This window comes from Anser cygnoides, chromosome 4, assembly GCF_040182565.1.
Source record: "Anser cygnoides isolate HZ-2024a breed goose chromosome 4, Taihu_goose_T2T_genome, whole genome shotgun sequence".
NCBI lineage: Eukaryota > Metazoa > Chordata > Aves > Anseriformes > Anatidae > Anser > Anser cygnoides.
This window is the reverse complement of record NC_089876.1, coordinates 32,034,543-32,049,403: the sequence shown is the minus strand read 5'-3', so window position 1 is coordinate 32,049,403 and position 14,861 is coordinate 32,034,543. Positions and strand designations below refer to the sequence as shown.

Genomic DNA, 14,861 nt, shown 5'->3' with positions numbered 1-14,861 from the left:
GGCAGCCAATCGGAGAGCGCAGCGCGGGGGGGGCGGGGACTCCGCCCAATGAGGGGAGGAGGGGCGGTGGCGGGGCCCCGTTGGGCGCCTCAGAGGGGCCGCGGGCGGAGGGTGCTCGGTGCCCGTATGAGGTTCGCGGGCTGTCTGTTGTCCGCAGGGCGGGGGCTGTGTTTAATTCTGGTGGTGTCTCGTGCTTAGGGCAGGTGTCCTTTAGCCCGTTCTAATTTTTCGAGTTTAAATTCTCCTAGCCTGGGGTTTGCTTCCTTTTGACAAGGGAACGCGGGACTCCTCCCATAAGCACAGCCTGGCGTGAGGGGGTGCAGTGTCCTCAGCACCGCTGAAAAAGGGGGGCAGCCAGGGAGCCCTTAGGGATACTCAGTTCTGTATTTTTTTTTTTCCTTCCCCCTTTAGGGGGATGGGGGACCCAGGGGAGAAGGTCAGTGCCTCTCTTAGGCAATAATTTGGGGAAGAGGCCTTGAACTCCTTGCAGAAATGGCCTGAGGAAAAAGGAAGCTTAGAGAAGCGACTCCAGAGGTTGCTCAGCCAAGAGCACTTTGTGGTAAGCTGTGTCTTTTGAGATAGCTTTGGGTAACTTGCACCTAGTTAGGAGTTGAAAAAATATGTCTGCCGTTGAAATAAGCTGTGATGCCCTGGTTACATACCTGTGTAGGATTAACAGTTATTCACATCCTAATGTCTTAGAGTGTCTCTATCTAAAACATGCTAATAGCCTTGGGGTTCCCTTTAAATCCCTGTACACTTCTTTCCCCATACTTTATATCTTGTATAGTATTACTAACACTACATAAATGCTTTCTGTTGCTGTTTAAGCTTACATGGATCTTGTTTACAAAAACACTGTCTTAAATTGTAGTTCAGATGTGGTGTTTGGGTGTTTGCTTCAGTGGCCATGTTTGTAATAAATAGTCTCTTAAAAGCACAGGGAGGAGGCTGGGTAGCATTTAGTAGTGCCAGATAAAGACCTGAGAGAGCCTGTGAGTCTCAGCATGGACAAAAGGCAAAGCCAGCCTCAGGAGTTCCCTTCCTTTCCTACTCATGATCATTGCAAGCAGGGTCGCTGAAGTGACGTTGATGTGTTTCTTTTTCCCAAGAAATAATTAAGAGATGAAGAGACCTTAGTCATTTGATGCTCAGCATTTATTCAGATTTAGGAATTAAGCAGAGAAGGGTTGAGAGCCATGCACTTTGCCACACACCAGCTTCAGTAGTGGGCGTGTGAAACAGGGACCCTGTTGTTGGTGGTCCTCCATTTTCAGCACATTGGTGACAGAAGATATGAAGGAGATGTGGGAAGTAGAAGATCATCTAGAAGCAGCAGTGTCCTGTAGGAGACAGTCATGGTCGGCACCTGCAGAGCAATAGGAGAATTGCAGGTTAGAACCAAGAGTAGTTAATTGTTTTAACATCTTAATGAATGTTTTATTTGAGCCCTTAGCGGAGGCTGTTTCTGTGTTGACGGGAGGTGGCTGGGCAGCTCCTGACAGCTGGGTATACGGCTGGCTATGGTGTGGCAAGTCCAAGTAGCATGATTTTTTCTGGTCTGTGAAGTTGCTTAAGATAATGTGCAGTGCTGAAGGAAATGAAAATCACTTAAGTTCTGAAAAGTACTCTGCAGAATGATTACAGTGTAGAATGTAAAAAGTAGGCAAATGTCATGGTGGTGCTTGCTGCAGACTTCTTTTTGTATAACAAGATAGGTTGCTTACCTCAGGCTTGCAATCAGGAAGACCGAGCAGCCCTAAGCCTTTCCAGGAAGGGACGAATAATGGGACGAAAAGGCCAGAAAATGGTTCGTGTTTGTGGCTGTGAAAAGAAAGGCATTGTGCGTCAGTGTTTTCCAGGTGAGGGCCAACCGCCTGGTTAAATCTGAATGTTACAACTGGTGAGACCCAGTAATTTAGAAACAGAAGCCTTACCGCCTCAGTGCTCTCCCCACCAGAGCTATCGCTGTCGTCTTGCTGTAGAAGAAGAAACAACTTTTTGTTAGAGCAAAACACACTTGAAAAAACACACTTCTCTTTGTTTTTTTGTTTGTTTGTTTTAAACAAAGTGCTCAGTTGTTTATTTTTAAGTGTGTCCTGTTAGAAAGCCAAGATCTGCAGAGGAAACTTGTTCTTCAGTGTCTGGAATATGGTCAGCTGCGCGACGAAGGAATTGGGGGGGGGCCCCCACTGATGGGCTGGGAGTGACCTTGCAATTTCTCTTTTGCTTTAAAGTTTGAGGAGGACTCGATCTTAAGCCAGAAGTCTGGAATGGGAGTACAGTACATGTGTTCAGCCTTGCACCAGCCATTGGTATTTCTGAGGCTCTCCCATCGGTTAAAAAACCTTGCAATTTCCAAGTGACAACATGGAGATTGCCCGCATTGGACGCCCGCCTGTTTCTTTGTTCGGTACTTACAGCGTTGGCGACAGCAAGGACCATGCTCACGACGCAGGACAGCAAGAGGAGCTTCATTTTGAGCGAGACGCCTGTGGAGCAGATGGCACAGAGTTGCAGCGCCCTGGTTCCAGCAGAAGGGAAGGCGCGGGGAGCACGCACGCAGGCTGGGTTGACTGCAGCAGCTGGTCCAGGGCTGCTCCAGCTGGGCTTTGAGCATCTCCTGTGGTGGAGGCTCTGTGACCTGTCTGGGCGACCCATTCCAGCGCTTGCCCACCTTCATCGTGGACTTTCCCTTCTGTTCCCTTCCCTTCCCTGCAGTTTGCAGCCATACCCAAGCAGATTTCTGTCCTGCAGGGCAGTGGGGTAAGAGCTCGCCCCGGTACTACCTTTGGGTTGCATGTTGAGCGGCTGGTCAGCGGGTCAGGAGAAGTCGGCTGGCTGCGGTGATAGCGCTGCCTGGACGGCCGGCATCTATATATACGCTGCTGGGTAGTGTGCCACACATGAGGAAGCTGGAAGGTGTCATGTGTCATATCCTCATAAACCCCGCTGGCTGTTTAGTTTAATTACTTCTCACCTGATAAAGCAGCCAGATTTTGCAAATGACCTTTACATGATGTTTTTCATATAATCCTTGGGGGATCGACAGAGTTGGCAGTGGAAACATAATGTTACAAAAGGAATGGCTGTTGTCTGTTTCACTAAAGATCTTCACCTGACTATAGGGTTCTGCATTTTAGTGTTGCTGCAGGAATGCTTGTGTGGTAACAGTGCCCAGAGTACTGAAGCTGCTAACTGAGATGGAGAGTTACACTGTCCAAAATGGATGGAGCAGCTGATCTGGGAGACCCTTTCCAGGCATGTGAAGGACAAGAAAACGATCATTAGTCAGCCTGGGTGAGATACCACACTCAATGTGAGTTGGCAATGTACCCTGGCTGTGAAAAAGACTGCTGGTGTCCTGGCCTGCACTAGGCAAAGCATTGCCAGCAGGTTGAGGGAGGCAGTTCTTCCCCTCTGTTCTGCACTGGTGAGGCCACACCTGGAGTGCTGGGTATTGATGGGTGCTCCACAGTACAAGGGAGACTTGGGGCTGCAGGGGGGAGTCTGGCGAAGGGCCTCAGAGAAGATTAAGGGCCTGCAGCACCTATGAGGAAAGGCTGAGAGAGTGGGGACAGTTCAGCTTAGAGGAGAAGGTTTGGGGGGATCTGATCCATGTCTGTAAATCCCACAAGGGAAGATGTAAAGGAGCTGGAGCTGGGCTCTTTTCAGTGGTGCCCAGTGACAGGTCAGGAGGCAATGGGCACAAAGTGAAACAGGAGGTTCCCTCTGAACATCAGGAAACACTTTTTTTTCTTTTTCCTTCTTTCTTACTGTGGGCATGACTGAGCACTGGCAAAGGTTGCCCAGAGGATTTGTGGTGTTTCTCTCCTTGAAGGTATTTGGAATCCACATGGGTGTGGTCGTGGGCAGCCTACCTAGGTTGTGCTTGAGCAGATGATGTCCAGAGGTCCCTTCCAATTTAAGCCATTCTGTGATGTTGAGAGGAGAAGGACCTTGGAATTCCTGAGGAAGCAGGACTTTGTGAATTCTAGTTACTGCTGACCTGTGAGGCCAGTGTTTCCTTCTTTCTGGAGTCCTCCATGTGGCCCTGTAGGTGGGCTGAAATGATGTGGGCTGTGTGATTTCATGTCAAGTGTATTACACCTAGAGCTTTCAGAGGAGCTGGTGCAAGTACCAAACTGCAAGCTAAGGAACACCGCGTTGAAGACAGAACCATTGTTAAAGTCACGCCACTGCCTTTTAGTTCTTGCCCTTTTCAGAAGGCTACCGATGCTGCTGTTTTTTTCCTTTGAAGTTAAACAAACACGGATTTGATTTTTGTCTTTATTTAAGTAGTTTTTTGCTGTAATTACTGCAGTTATTCTAAATCCTGAGTGCAGTGGTGGGTGTTTGAGGCCTTCTGTTGGTGCTGAGTGGGTGGTTTGAAAGTGTTGCAGCTGGAATTTATACTTTGTCATAGCAGAAAGTATAGTTATCGTTATATTACAGGTAGGTAGAAGTACAGTTAGACGTAAAGGCTTCACAGTGAGAGTTACAGTAGATACCAATGTTCTGGACCTAGCTGCAAAAATGGAGGGACGAGATCTTCCCAGACAGCTCTTGTCTGTCTTTGATCCAGAACTGTGCTTGATCCACTGCCTTGGCCCTCCAACAGGCCATTGTGTGGGAGCTCTGCTGTTTGGTTTCCTTCTAAGAAGCAGCAGCAACAAATGTCCTTATGTGTTGTTTTCTGCAGGTGGAAGAGGGATGGAAGTGGCAATAAGATCGCTCACGCAGTTACTGGCAAAAACATCTTGCAGTTCGTAGCTATAAAGAGGAGAGACTGTGGGGAGTGGGCCATCCCGGGGGTAAGAGCAAAGCTCTGGAAACGGTGGACATCTCTCTGGCAAGTCCATAAGCAGATAACTGGCATACATGTGGTATAATTACTTTTTGGGGATGACCTCATGATGTAGAGGGGAAGAGAAAGGTTCTATAAACAATTTGTCTTTATCCTCCCAAGCATCAATTGATAGGCTTTCTGCTGTTCCTGCATTACAGGGCAGTACTTGTATTTAATTTTGATGGTGTCCTTTGCTTAATGCAGGTATAATTTCATCTGTTGTAGTTTTTGAAGGATGTGTCTGCTTGCTTTTTACAAATAAGTGTAGAATTTCTCACATAACCAGAGCGTGATTTGTATGGGTGTAATGTCGTAAGCACCAGTAAAAGAGTGATAGCAAGGGAGGTCTTAGGCTCCTCAGTTGTGTTTTTTTCCTCCACTCTCAGGGGATGGTGGACCCAGGGGAGAAGATCAGCGCTACTCTGAAGCGAGAATTTGGGGAAGAGGCCTTGAACTCCTTGCAGAAATCTCCTGAGGAAAAAGCAAGCTTGGAAAAGCAACTGCAGAGGCTGTTCAGCCAGGAGCACTTTGTGGTAAGCTGTGTCTTTTGAGATAGCCTTGGGGTAACTTGTACCTAGTTAGGAGCTGAAAAAATGCACTGTCATTGAAATAAGCTGTGATGCTCAGGGTTTTGTGATATAAGACAGGGAAGAGACAATTGCATACTCTGTAAGAGTGGCTGTAGGCGATTTTTAATGATGCCACCTTTTTTTGAATTTCTTGTGATTGTTCTCTGAGTAAGGTGTACAGAGGATATGTGGATGACCCTCGTAACACCGACAACGCGTGGATGGAGACGGAGGCTGTGAACTATCACGATGAAACAGGTAGGCATTGCTGCTTGTGCTTTTTGCTGGTTTTTTACTGTAGATGTTGTTTTTGTGTACGTGGGGCTGGGGTGAGCCATGAAAGTGGAAGAGAATGCAAGTTGAGTTTAATTCTTAAACTGAAAGCAATGGGTGTGAGGGTCTCCCATCTTTTGTCATGTTCATTCACAGCCAGTATTGGTTGTCGTTCCCCTTGGATTTCTTTCAGTCCTGAATTAAGGAACATAAGGGATTTGCCTGAAAATAATTTATTTTTGTGTTAGCTAGTTCCAAATCGCAGAATGTGCATTTGTTATATAGATTGAACACTAGGCCAGTCTCTGTCCGGTCACTGTGTTTAGCTTGAGTTGGTTTAATTTCCTATTTCAATGACTGAGTTGGAAGGCTCTTGGCTTTCGTTTCTTCACGGTCAGTACCAGTGCCTGCTTTAGGTGCATTGCCTCTGGCTGCTGGCTGGTCTTTACTGCGTTCTTGACTTTGTTGTCTTACTTGCTGTCTCTTGACACCTTTTATCTTTGTTACTCTGCCAGAGCAATTGTTGTGCTTTAGATTCCTTCTATCATTTAATTGGAATGAGCATACATTGCTAGTTCTTGCATCGATCTGTTATCCTGAATGCTCATCTTTCCCCTCTTGACGTGAATCGGTCTGCTTTCTCTGTCTGGAAATCAGACAGACAGAAGTCATACAGTGATATTTTCACTCTTGGGTAGTTAAGAGGTAACAGTGGTGAAATTTAATATGCTGCTGGTTTTTGATTTATTAGCCCCCAGAAAAAAAATGAACATGGTGTTCTTTTGGTCTTTGTTTCCAATATACTTTTTTTTAATAAGCATTTCTTGGCTTGGTTTTTAACAACTTCAGAGCAACTAGAAAGCCCTTCTGCATCCTTATTTAAGTACTGGTTATGTTTTTTACTTCGGTGACTTTGATAAAATAGTAATTTGGGGAGGGGAGGGGCAGGGTTGCAGGCATATGTAAGTTTCAGAATTCAGTTCCTATTTTGTTGAGTACCTGAGAAAGTAAGCAATCAGATGTTAAACGTTTAATTGATGCAGAGGGATTGGCTAAACTTGCGCTGTTGTAATGATTTCTGGTAACTTGTCACGCTCCTGGTGTTAACCTAGGAGTGGCCATAAAGAGTTGTAGCTGTGCCACTCAAATTTCCGAAAAAATGTTTAATTCAAGTCTGGAAAAGTTTTCTAGCACAGACTCAGTGAGCTACTTGATTGGTTTCTCTCTGAGAAATAGTTGAAGGTTGCTGCCTTTGAGGGAGCCTTGTGGAAAGGAAGAACTGGTCAGGTGTGAGAAGAGAAAGTAGGAGAAAACAGCATGTCCTAACGCTTGTTTTGTGAACAGGTGAGACAATGGATAACTTGCCTCTGGAAGCAGGTGATGATGCTGGGATGGTGAAGTGGGTTGACATCAGTGAGAAGCTCAAGCTGTATGCCAACCATAGCTACTTCATTAAGCTTGTGACTGAGAAACGGGGAGCCCACTGGCAAGAGGATCCTGATCCTGAGTGCCGTGAGTGATGTAAATGCGGAACAGACTCCCACACGAGGGGAATACCAGCTGCCCAGCCTTGAAACTGAAATGACGTCCTTTTCAGTGCTGAAGTTCAGCTGGCAAAAACTCTTCCCTGGATTAGCAAGGTTGCATTGCAAGTGATGTATAACATTGACTGTGTCAAGTGCATGCAGTGTTACAGTTGTGGGGTCACGCTCTGGCTAAATATCTGCCAGAACTTTTGGCTTCAATGAGACGTGCCGTAATGGAGGCTTTTGGAAAATATAAAATGGCTTTGTTGGATTTCTCAAGTGTAAAATGAGATTAATGTGGAGCTGTTAACTTCTTTCTTGTCTTACTTGTTTTCAGCCATTCTTCATATCTGCAGCGTTTTATGAAATAATTGGGAATTTAACTGATTGTAGTTCTGAGCTACACTTGAACTCTGTATTTTTGCACTGATTTCTTATCAGGAGAATGGATCTTTCAGGCCTGTGAGACTTGTAGGATGATAATCTGAATTAATTACTAAGATGAATTAAAGAGCTATGTAAAAAAGCGAAGTTTCTGAGTGGTTTCTCCTTAGAAAAGTCACTGAATAAAAGTCTTATTTGAGATGAGTTTTCACCTTTAGTTACTTTCTAGTTAACACTATGGTATTCACATGAGAATGTCCTAGTGTGTCTATCTAAAAATATCACTGTTGGAGGGTATACATTGACTGGTTTTTTTGGGCAAATCACATTCGGACGTTCTTCTCTTCACACTGCACGTGGCAGTACAGCTGTTGGGGAGACAGTGCCATACGCAGGATCATTGGGATGTGTGGCCTCGAGAGTAATCTTCCAAATGTTTTGGCTGTATTTAATGCTTTAGGTCATGTGTGTAACTTTTGGTCAAGAGGCGCACGTGGGCCCTCTGAGGCATTTGTTGACAACAGGAGATGTATTGGTTGCCATTTTTTCCTGTGCTTAGTCAAGCTTAGCTGTGAAATAGTATGAGAGTATATTAGTTAACTTTCAGAGGAAAAAGTGAAGGTAAGAGCTTTTAGTTTTCCTGTCAATCCTTGCCCTACTTACTCCTATACATTTCAGTTCATCAGCAGTGTTATAAGACAGCATCAGTGGTTTCTGTTGCTGTGTAGACTTCCACAGACTTCATTTACAAAAACCACTATCATAAATTGTAGTTAAAATCTGGTGTTTTCTTCAGCAGCAATGTTTGTGATAAACAAGCCCTTAAAAGCACAGAGTGCTGGGTAGTATTTGGTAGGGCCAGATAAAGACCTGAGAGAGCCTGTGAGTCTTAGCATGGACAAAAGGCAAAGCCAGCCTCAGGAGTTCCCTTCCTTTCCTACTCATGGTCATTGCAAGCAGGGTCGCTGAAGTGACGTTGATGTGTTTCTTTTTCCCAAGAAATAATTAAGAGATGAAGAGACCTTAGTCATTTGATGCTCAGCATTTATTCAGATTTAGGAATTAAGCAGAGAAGGGTTGAGAGCCATGCACTTTGCCACACACCAGCTTCAGTAGTGGGCGTGTGAAACAGGGACCCTGTTGTTGGTGGTCCTCCATTTTCAGCACATTGGTGACAGAAGATATGAAGGAGATGTGGAAAGCAGAAGATCATCTGGAAGCAGCAGCATCCTGCAGGAGACAGTCATGGTTATCCAGGTAGGCACCTGCAGAGCAATAGGAGAATTGCAGGTTAGAACCAAGAGCAGTTAATTGTTTTAACGTCTTAATGAATGTTTTATTTGAGCCCTTAGCAGTGTAATTGTCTTTTGAAGCCATGGCCCCAAGAGGAGGCTGTTTCTGTGTTGACGGGAGGTGGCTGGGCAGCTCCTGACAGCTGGGTATACGGCTGGTTATGGTGTGGCAAGTCCAAGTAGCATGATTCTTTCTTCTCTGTGAAGTGCTTAAGATAATGTGCAGTGCTGAAGGAAATGAAAATCACTGAAAGTATCCTGCTGGATGAGATTTAAAAACTGCACAAGGGTAGTGTGTTATTTGTGGAAGTAAAAATTCTTAATGATTTTCCTGTCCTCAGCAGTTTTCTATTCAGGCCATTCTGGCAGGGGTACGGGGCCTTGGATATATTTTTTGGTAGTCGTTTGTTCCCAAGAAAGATTTCCAGCTAGACCATTTTCAGCTGGAGTACCTGATCATAGACGATATGTTGTACAGAGCACCATTGCTTTATGCCTGTTCAAGTATCTTCATAGCTAGATCTTGATGCTTGCTTGGGCCATGAAATTTCTTGCACAATTAAAATATTAACAGTGAGAAGTAGGCAAATGTCGTGATAGAGCTGGCTGCAGATATGTTTTTGTACAGCAAGATAGGTTGCTTACCTCAGGCTCGCAATCAGGAAGACTGAGAAGCCCTGAGCCTTCTCAGGAAGGGGCGAAAAAAGGGACGAAAGGGCCGGAAAATGGGTCGTCTTCGTGGCTGTGAAAAGAAAGGCATTGTGCGTCAGTGTTTTCCAAGTGAGGGCCAACCGCCTGGTTAAATCTGAATGTTACAACTGGTGAGACCCAGTAATTTAGAAACAGAAGCCTTACCGCCTCAGTGCTCTCCCCACCAGAGCTATCGCTGTCGTCTTGCTGTAGAAGAAACAACTTTTTGTTAGAGCAAAACACACTTGAAAAAACACAATTCTCTTTGTTTTTTTCTTTGTTTGTTTTAAACAAAGTGCTCAGTTGTTTATTTTTAAGTGTATCCTGTTAGAAAGCCAAGATCTGCAGAGGAAACTTGTTCTTCAGTGTCTGGAAAATGGTCAGCTGCATGACAAAGGAATTGGGGGGGGCCCCACTGATGGGCTGGGAGTGACCTTGCAATTTCTCTTTTGCTTTAAAGTTTGAGGAGGACTTGATCTTAAGCCAGAAGTCTGGAATGGGAGTACAGTACATGTGTTCAGCCTTGCACCAGCCATTGGTATTTCTGAGGCTCTCCCATCGGTTAAAAAACCTTGCAATTTCCAAGTGACAACATGGAGATTGCCCGCATTGGACGCCCGCCTGTTTCTTTGTTCGGTACTTACAGCGTTGGCGACAGCAAGGACCATGCTCACGACGCAGGACAGCAAGAGGAGCTTCATTTTGAGCGAGACGCCTGTGGAGCAGATGGCACAGAGTTGCAGCGCCCCTGTTCCAGCAGAAGGGAAGGCGCGGGGAGCACGCACGCAGGCTGGGTTGACTGCAGCAGCTGGCCCAAGGCTGCTCCAGCTGGGCTTTGAGCATCTCCTGTGGTGGAGGCTCTGTGACCTGTCTGGGCAACCCATTCCAGCGCTTGCCCACCCTCATCGTGGACTTTCCCTTCTGTTCCCTTCCCTTCCCTGCAGTTTGCAGCCATACCCAAGCAGATTTCTGTCCTGCAGGGCAGTGGGGTAAGAGCTCGCCCCGGTACTACCTTTGGGTTGCATGTTGAGCGGCTGGTCAGCGGGTCAGGAGAAGTCGGCTGGCTGCGGTGATAGCGCTGCCTGGACGGCCGGCATCTATATATACGCTGCTGGGTAGTGTGCCACACATGAGGAAGCTGGAAGGTGTCATGCGTCATATTCTCATAAACCCCGCTGGCTGTTTAGTTTAATTACTTCTCACCTGATAAAGCAGCCAGATTTTGCAAATGACCTTTATATGATGTTTTTCATATAATCCTTGGGGGATCGACAGAGTTGGCAGTGGAAACATAATGTTACAAAAGGAATGGCTGTTGTCTGTTTCACTAAAGATCTTCACCTGACTATAGGGTTCTGCATTTTAGTGTTGCTGCAGGAATGCTTGTGTGGTAACCGTGCCCAGAGTACTGAAGCTGCTAACTGAGATGGAGAGTTACGCTGTCCAAAATGGATGGAGCAGCTGATCTGGGAGACCCTTTCCAGGCATGTGAAGGACAAGAAAACGATCATTAGTCAGCCTGGGTGAGATACCACACTCAATGTGAGTTGGCAATGTGCCCTGGCTGTGAAAAAGACTGCTGGTGTCCTGGCCTGCACTAGGCAAAGCATTGCCAGCAGGTTGAGGGAGGCAGTTCTTCCCCTCTGTTCTGCACTGGTGAGGCCACACCTGGAGTGCTGGGTATTGATGGGTGCTCCACAGTACAAGGGAGACTTGGGGCTGCAGGGGGGAGTCTGGCGAAGGGCCTCAGAGAAGATTAAGGGCCTGCAGCACCTATGAGGAAAGGCTGAGAGAGTGGGGACAGTTCAGCTTAGAGGAGAAGGTTTGGGGGGATCTGATCCATGCCTGTAAATCCCACAAGGGAAGATGTAAAGGAGCTGGAGCTGGGCTCTTTTCAGTGGTGCCCAGTGACAGGTCAGGAGGCAATGGGCACAAAGTGAAACAGGAGGTTCCCTCTGAACATCAGGAAACACTTTTTTTTCTTTTTCCTTCTTTCTTACTGTGGGCATGACTGAGCACTGGCAAAGGTTGCCCAGAGGATTTGTGGTGTTTCTCTCCTTGAAGGTATTTGGAATCCACATGGGTGTGGTCGTGGGCAGCCTACCTAGGTTGTGCTTGAGCAGATGATGTCCAGAGGTCCCCTCCAATTTAAGCCACTCTGTGATGTTGAGAGGAAAAGGACCTTGGATTTCCTGAGGAAGCAGGACTTTGTGAATTCTAGTTACTGCTGACCTGTGAGGCCAGTGTTTCCTTCTTTCTGGAGTCCTCCATGTGGCCCTGCAGGTGGGCTGAAATGAGACTGAAGGCAAGAACCTCTGGTATCAGTACAGCACAGGGAGTTGGAAAAGGAGATTCAGATTGTCAGGTAAGTGAAAAGGAAGAAGGCTGCTTGTCTTCAGCAGCTGTATCTTGGTGGCTTGTTAATGTTGGAGCAGAGGCGGTCAACTCTACGTGTGGAGGGAACCCACCTAACTGAGCAGTTTCCCTAAGTTGCAGAGAAGAGTTTTATGATTGGGTTCCACTCAGTGGAAACCAGCTGGAGGTTGTTTTGCTGATTTGTGCTGTTTGTGGAGTATTTTTGATCTTTAGCCTAACAAAGTACAGCTATTATTCAATGTGGACTGGAGGTTATATACACATCCTGAACTCATATCTACCTGAATGGACCTGTGTAAGAACATTTAGCCGTATCTGCTTTTACCGTCTCACTTAACATTGACCTGATGTTTTCACTGGAATAGAAGGAAAGTCAATAAATGTGATATTTTTACTCTGGTTCATCTTTTAAGCAACTGCAGAGTTAAGATTGTTCCCACTAAAACCCTCGCACAATGAGTGTGTTCATAAGGGCCGGGGGGGATGTATCTCTAAGGAGGGTGCCAGATGCTGGGTAGGCATGAGACTTCACTGATGATACTTCCTTGTAGAGAGGATAAATACTTATGACTAATTTTAACTTAGACTCATCAAAACCAAGTGGAAGCAATCGAGTCCACAGAGGGTCACAACCTTTCTTTTACCGACTTCATAAGTTAACTGTAGTGTTATTGTTACTGGTTAACACACTGGCAGGTGAAACAAGTGGTCATTTATGGTCCTTATTCTTACTGGTGTTTATGATTTGTAGGTTAACGATCAACTGCAACTCCCCCCCCCCCAGCAGAGGACAGGAGCTGAGCTGAGCTGAATATGTCACTGGTGTAGCACTCTGGGAGAGCAGCATCCCTCCATGTGAACGCCAGCAGGTGCTCCTCCTCTGTGCCCCACAGTGGGAACGTGGAAGCAGTGGCATCACGGAGACCTCTGGAGCAGGTGGGATGCTGGCTCCTTCACGTGCCAGGCACTTCAGATCTCCATGGCTGTACTGGTCTTGGGGTCTAGTCGTCTGCCCCATGTAGCTTGGGTGGTTTAAGGGCCTTTCTTTCCCGTATGTCCTGATGAATTCTGGTTTGCTGCATCTTTTCCTACCGTTTGGCTGGAGCGCAGCACTGGTGGGTTAGCCTGCGGAGAACAGGACAGTCCCTTGTGTGTTGTCCTGTCCTAAAAAGGGCAACGAACTCACCTGGATCGCTCTAAGTGGGCTGACTCATGGCTGTAGAAAGAGCAAGTAAGCAATAGGCTGCGGGCAGGCAGAAGAAAAGGCTGTCAAAAGTTCCTCGTCCTGAGAGATGTCAAGTCCCAGAGAAAGGCTCTTTATCAAAAGGAATTAGCAGACTGTGTGTGCTGTTTGTACATCTAATATGGGTTTATGTGTACAAGCTGCTGGGTAATGGTGCACGTGGTAACAGGTCAGGCTTACAGGGAAACTGTCAGCGAGTTGGGTTTTGTTGGGCAGCCGCCCTTAGCTTATGAAAGACGTTCCTGTGTCGAGCATCCTGTTGGCTTTTTTGTTGTCTTGCAAAGCATCAGGCTGGAGCTGGGCTGGCTCAAGAGTGAAGGAGTAGGAGGCAGGTGGAGTGGTGCATCCTGAGCCGCCCCAACGGCATTTTGGGCTGCCGTTCATTGTTTGCTGGGAGGGTGCCGTGGTTCAGGTGGAGGGGGGCGTGGGGCCTGCCTTTGTAGGACATAGTATTACTTCCTACTATTACTATAACATAGTAATTGTAGAAAATGGAAGAAATTCAACTGTGAATCACTTGAGTTCCTTCACTCACCTCAAACAATGTAACTGCTTAGTCTTGTTTGAAAGAGATTTTTTTCTTTTACTTTTCAGTTTGAAATTTGGATATATTTGAAACGTGTTTATAACTGTACACAAGGATTTTTTCCCTAGTCTGGGAAAATAAATATCTCCCTAAACATCTGCCCTCGAACTAGTATTGGCTTACAGCTAAAATGAGTTGTTAGAGGTTTTGTTGCTGTACCTTGGCTCCACAGTTGCTCATACTTTCAGTGGGAGAAGATATTTGATGCCAGTGGGGATGCTCAGAGCTAGATGCTGGTTTTCTCCTGGAACTTTTTCCTCTTCCCAATTAACACGTTTGGTGGTTCAGCCAGGCTCTGATTTCACAGCTCAGCAGTGCTGCCGCCTTCCTGGCATGGGCCTCCAGCTGGGGCTGGGGCTGAGGCAGGGGAGTGCCAGCTCCAAGAGGTGGCCAAGGCGGAAGCAGAGCATGACAGCAGAGTCCCCACCAAGCTCGTAAGTGCCCTAAGCTGGCATGCAAGACTCCTCTGCTTGAGTGTGGGGCTTTGCTGGAAGCGGCTATATGAAGTTTGATGGCATAGGCTTCCACCAGGTACCCCGAACAACCAGATTTTGGGGTAAGCTTGAGCTGTATTGACTCTGGTGGCCAGGAAGAGAACTGAGGAGGCCAGGAGAACATTGGTATGGAGAGCAAGGATTACACTGGAAGCCACCCACATGTAGCCGTGCCTAATGCAGCAGTGTGTGTGGAAGTCCCATAGACTTCTACTTCAGTTCACCCCTGGCATCTCAATGAGGAGCTTCCAGGTTTAGCATCTCCTTGATTTTTATTTAAAGACAAGAGTGCCTGCTAGTGTGAGGACAATAAGTCCATATCTTCTTTTTTTTCAGTGCAACTTTTTCTACCTTTGGTTGAAATAAGTTGCATTCTCAAGTGAGCACGAAATGCGGGAGGGCACCCGGTAACTGGCCAAGAAATACTGTGCTTGTTTCAGAGGAAGCTGGTTGGAAAGAGCCTGGGGATTACCGATAAGCCATGTGGGAAATGACACCGGCAGAGGGCGCGTTACTTGACGCTGCTGTGCCTTAAACGCACCTCTAGGACATGGTTATGGCTGAACTGCTGCGAGGCAA

General features: G+C 46.6%; 1 protein-coding gene and 2 long non-coding RNA genes across 3 annotated transcripts; 2 read left to right on the top strand and 1 right to left on the bottom strand.

Moving 5' to 3' along the window:
• Positions 1-4: 4 nt before the first annotated feature.
• LOC136790801 (uncharacterized) lies at positions 5-14,855 on the top strand. The gene is made up of 5 exons (XR_010831420.1): positions 5-559; positions 8,766-8,858; positions 10,230-11,948; positions 12,711-12,895; positions 14,723-14,855. It is a non-coding gene; the product is annotated as an uncharacterized lncRNA (long non-coding RNA).
• On the top strand, positions 3,215-7,748 carry LOC136790798 (ADP-ribose pyrophosphatase, mitochondrial-like). Its single transcript, XM_066996611.1, has 5 exons — positions 3,215-3,300; positions 4,703-4,814; positions 5,236-5,382; positions 5,592-5,676; positions 7,036-7,748. The coding sequence occupies exons 1-5, from the start codon at positions 3,230-3,232 to the stop codon at positions 7,209-7,211; spliced, it is 591 nt and encodes a 196-aa protein (XP_066852712.1). The 5' UTR covers positions 3,215-3,229; the 3' UTR covers positions 7,212-7,748.
• Positions 8,677-10,728, bottom strand: LOC136790800 (uncharacterized). Its single transcript, XR_010831419.1, has 5 exons — positions 10,596-10,728; positions 10,228-10,298; positions 9,749-9,790; positions 9,539-9,635; positions 8,677-8,866 (listed from the first exon to the last, which is right to left on the bottom strand). It is a non-coding gene; the product is annotated as an uncharacterized lncRNA (long non-coding RNA).
• Positions 14,856-14,861: the final 6 nt, after the last annotated feature.